The 5,000-nt window shown below is 39.0% G+C and overlaps 1 protein-coding gene across 1 annotated transcript in view; it reads left to right on the top strand.

The window, feature by feature from the left end:
* LOC101845608 (glutamine synthetase) overlaps positions 1-5,000 on the top strand; it is a 20,088-nt gene that overhangs the window by 7,233 nt on the left and 7,855 nt on the right. The window contains exons 3-4 of the mRNA XM_005092854.2: positions 3,275-3,459; positions 4,770-4,943. Coding sequence (XP_005092911.1) covers positions 3,275-3,459; positions 4,770-4,943 — 359 coding nt within the window. The remainder of the gene's footprint in view (positions 1-3,274; positions 3,460-4,769; positions 4,944-5,000) is intronic.

Genomic DNA, 5,000 nt, shown 5'->3' with positions numbered 1-5,000 from the left:
CTGAAAAACTACTACAAAGATCTCTATCGGTGCCAGGGGGTAATACAGCTTTGTTTTGGTTGCCAAGCAGTTCACTAGAGACATCAAAAAGTTCCTTACAAGTTTTAACATTTTCAAATTTTAACAAAAAGAAAGTACGCTTGGCTTTGGTAATCATTTTACTAACAGAATTCTTCATAGTAATAAATATTCCCTTATGCACTTCAAGTCGTGTTTTTCTCCATTTTCTTTCCGCTTGTCTTTTTTCTTTTTTTGCAGCCTTTATTTCTAAATTAAACCACCTACCAACAGGTCGATGAGATAATTTTCGTTTTTTAACTGGAGCATGATCATCTAAAATATTCCTCATGATGGTATTGAGGGTTTCTATATTAAAAGGGGAACTAATAGCAAGAGCATCACGAAAGTCACATTGAAACTAGTGTAAATTTATATCGTTCAGATTTCGGGAATTAACTGTTTTTATTTCTTTCCTTGGTCTTTTGATGTTCAAGTCAACAATAAGAAGATAATGATCGGAAATGTCTTTGTCCAGAACGTTTATGCCTTTCACACAGTTCTTTTCAATAGGAGAGATAACCCAGTCTAGGATGTGCTGACTCTTATGTGTTGGTACTTGTACGAGTTGTTTTAAATCATTTTCTGTCAGCAGATTGCTTATATTTTTAGTGACAGGGTTTTCAGAGCCAAAATGAAAATTAAAATCGCCAGTTATAAGATGGCGCTGCAGTCTGTTTTGAAGCTTTCTTTCGTTTTTCCAGAAGAAGAATAGGAATAGCACCTCCTTGCGTGCGCAGATCGACTGCTGTTCATCAGCAGTTCGAGTTCGTTCAGTGTGGAGTTTTAGTTTTTTTTAAATATTTTAATGACCTCTAGCCTTTCATTCTAAAGTCAAATTAAACGAAGAAAACAATCACCCTTTCCTCCGGAAGAGGTTTTTTGTCAGTGTAACCATTTTAAAAAAGCGTTCTTCCGAAATTTATTAAAAAACATGCAAGTTTCACTTTGATTTTTTAAACTCAAGTGGGGTAACTCTGTTCGTAAAAGGTGCGCTTTTGCGAAGAGGGCGCCACCGAATTTTGAGGACACTTTTTTAATGGCTCAAAGAGAGAAGTGGCCCCTCTTGTTATGTAGACTCTTTGCTGGTAGTCAATGCAACTTTATTGATAGGAAGTGCCTATTTGCAACGCCGCGTTGCGATTAGCGCCAGTGCTATTTGCAACGTGGCGTTGCGATTAGCGCCAGTGCTAAATAAAACGCCGTGTCGCCGTGTGTCAAATATAAAGTTTAATCTGCACTTCGTTATCGGAAGTTCTGATGGCCGAAGTGACAGCGCGTGTGCCCTTGAAGTCAAATCATTATTTTTTTTAGCGTGGGTTCGATCCCAGTCCTGGACGTTTTTGTTTTTGTTTTCGTTTTTTGTTGTTGTTTTTGTCCTCTTCTCGACTGACCAACAAATTGTTCCCATAATTATATCTTGTTGCTTTGTAGTTTTTTTTAATGTAGTGATGAAGCATGCACATTCTGGTTTTGTCCCCAGGAGGAGCTCTGTACAAAGTAGGCCTTAGTATAGCCCAGGGGCGAAGCGTCTATATAATCAAATAATCACTGCTTCCGTTTCTAATTTTGAAACATTGTCGCTGTCAAATTCATCCTTAAACGTAAACCTCATAAATTAAATGTCAAAAGACGTTCGTAATCAACAAATAAAGTGAGGCTGGAATAGAGTTGAAGGGAACATGTGCATGGCAGTCAAAGCTGTTTCATTGCCACATATACCCTGTTCACCCCTTTGGGGCCACAGTTAAAATCAATCACCAGCTCTGATTAAGTAAGCTAACTAACACTGGTCGAGTCTACCTCACAAATGTGAGGGGAACTAACTCTTAATAATCTCTTGACTGCTGCTTGTGCTTGTTTTTTTTCCTCGACTTTTTTTTTACCGTCCTATAATCAGATCGTGACCTCGATTATGACACCAGCTCCTGGCCGCGAAAGGCTAACAAAAACAGCCAAATGTGAAATTTAAAAAATAATAATTGTCATGTTCTACCAAAGAGTTAGACTCACTGGCAGATCTATAACATATAGATCTAGTACTGACATCTCTGCTTCTTTGCTTTATGTTTATGTATTCACATCTAAAGTTAAGTTTAATTTTAGTTGGAACTGATATTTAATAAGATACTTTCCCGATTATTTTGGCGGTCGAACATACAATATGAATTCCGGATTTGTTTTCATTCACAACTCAGAGTCGCCGCCTCGAGTAAGATTCTTGTGTGATATCTACAGGCCGTATCTGGTCCCATTTCACTTTGATTACCCTGTCAAACAAGTCAGCCTTCGCCCCTGGTATAGCCTATACTTTTCCTTTTACCAATTTAGGCCTGGTTAAAGTTCAGTAGTGGCTTTCCTTGGTCTGGGAGTCTATTTTTTTAATTTTTTAAATTTTAGGCTCAGGGGAAGGGGAAAAAACCCCTTCCGTGACCGGGATTCGATGCCACGCTTGGAAGCATTGAACATTAGACTTAGAGAACGTAGACAGTAGACAGCTTGTATACGTTCTCTAGGCCTAACTTAAAATTCGAGTTGCGCCGTCTTGTTATTGTTATCCAAGCGTCTTATTTCGACTTAAACTTGCTCAAACACTAACTCTAATGATTATGATTATGAGAGATGAACAAGACGTCTACTTTTGTGCAAACAATGTCAGAAACAATTGTTAGATCTAATCTAGATCTAGATTCTAGATCTACCCAATATTGATCGGAATAAGACAACGTCATATAAAAAGGAGTCAAATCCTAGGAGGTTTATAAAAAAACTGAGAAAGCTTCCACAATTCAGGCAGAACTACAATATTATCATGTAGAAACGATGGCTACTACATCTAGACTATAGATCTAGATTCTAGTACTGGCGTTTCAAATAGCACAGGAGCTATTCAGAACGCGGCGTTGCAAATAGCGCTTTCCTTATTGATAAAGGTGTGATATGGTGTTTTGAGGTTTTTCTTAAGATCAATCTAGCAGATTATATTCTAGGCTCCGCCGCATTCTGTTACCGTAACCATTTATTGAAAACGCATATTTGCAAGTAGATAGTTACAGTAGTCGAGTCTTTGCAAAAACAGTAAAGTTGCTGAGATGAGAATCGGGAGAGAATTTAAATTCAAAAGATGAGTATTTGACCTTCTACTTTAATTCACAATACACGATGTATATAATAATGATTATATAACGATAATAATACATACTTCATCTATCCCCAGGGGTCTGTTTTAGCACGATACACGGAGTCACAGTAGTGAACCCAAACATCGTCAAGAGGTACAAATTCGGCAGCAAGTACATGAAGCCAGACTTGTCCACTCTGGTGCCCAACGCTACGCCTGTGTGTCGGGGAAACAACATTGGTCACGTGATCTGTGACCTACTACACTGGGACGGCAGTTTGGTGAGCGACCCAAAAGTAATGTTACGGGGACACAAGACGGTTACGACAGTAAACAAATAAGCTTCTACGGCTGTCTGTTATTTCTTTATCATTGAGAGCTGTATATTCGGTAAAAGTAAACTATAATCCTTCATATCTTTGCGAACACTGGCAGACGCAGCAAGCTGTTTCTTGTTCCTTCAAGACACAGTAGAAACCCAACCGTTACCCCCACGATGATCCAAGATTTGTATACTAGGTCAAGCTACGGTGGATTTTATTTATTTTGTTTTGGTGTGTGTTTTGGGGGGGGGGGGGGGGGCAAGTTTACTGTTTCCAAATATTCTTATTCCGTTTCCTACTCGTAGAGACAAAACAGCCTACCCGTTGGAGAGCTTGAAATGACAACTACAATAATGACAAGAAACAAGGGCACGCTTTTGTTGCTGTATCTTAGTTACAAAATAATGCTCCTGATGTTACCTGAAAGACGAAATATTGGAAAATTTAGAAGATTATATGCAAATCTTTCGTAAGCATTATATACAAGACAAGCTGGGACCCCTTTCGATGAAAGGGATGATCGGTGCTTTAATATCAACTAAAAGTCATTCGCCTACTATATTAACACTCTACTGGAATGGGGAAATAAATCTTGAGAGATGCCAAAAATTAGAAGGTCTAGATCTATACTCCCAAAACAAAATGCGCTGCGCGAAATATCACTTCCGGATTTTTTAAAATTACAGAGACAGAAGCGTCGGCCTACAAAAGCGATTGGCGAAATAAACAAATTTAGTTTTTTGCAGCAAAACTGTCTCAAAACTGAAAAAACCAAGGGCGCCATGATCTGGAGAATATTTTAAAGAATTTTTTGGCGAAAACCGCATGTCGATCGATGCAGCCATTTAAAAGCCTTTTGAATAGCAAAATTCGGCCACCACAAATAGATAATATAGATTACGTATGTTAATATTTAAAAATAAATGCTGTGCAGCAACAACTACACTTTTCGGTGGCAAAGTTAGGTATTTTGAATGCATAAATTGTTTTAAGTATTGGTTTAGGGCAAGGACTACTATACTATAGTAGTCCTTGGTTTAGGTCTATTTTTTCGAAATGGCACACATTCGTAAATTTCACAAAATGTAAAGTATCTTGAATAGCGCTCTTCCCTTTTTGCATCATAGCTACACGTGAGGTGATAAACATGGGTATTCATCAGTCCATCACCCCCCCCCCCTCCCACACACACTTTTTCATTATTTCCAATAAATTATCGCACGTCCTCTATAGCATGCCCCCTCCCCCCTTTTTCCCCTCCCAAACAGGATGTATCCAGTCCTCGGACATGCGCACTGCTGCAATTGGACAAGCTCCTGAAGCTTGGTCTGACGCTGAAGTCTGGGATCGAGTTCAAGTTTACCATTAAAGGCCTCAAGAGTAAGGCGGACATGGAGAGGGAGAGTCGTTTTGCAGCCACCAGAGAAATCGGTGTCTATCAAGTGAGTGAGAGAGAGAGAGAGAGAGAGAGAGAGAGAGAGAGAGAGAGAGAGAGAGAG

The sequence above is a fragment of the Aplysia californica genome, unplaced genomic scaffold (genome assembly GCF_000002075.1).
Source record: "Aplysia californica isolate F4 #8 unplaced genomic scaffold, AplCal3.0 scaffold00054, whole genome shotgun sequence".
Classification (NCBI taxonomy): domain Eukaryota; kingdom Metazoa; phylum Mollusca; class Gastropoda; order Aplysiida; family Aplysiidae; genus Aplysia; species Aplysia californica.
This window is presented reverse-complemented; position numbering and strand designations above follow the sequence as displayed.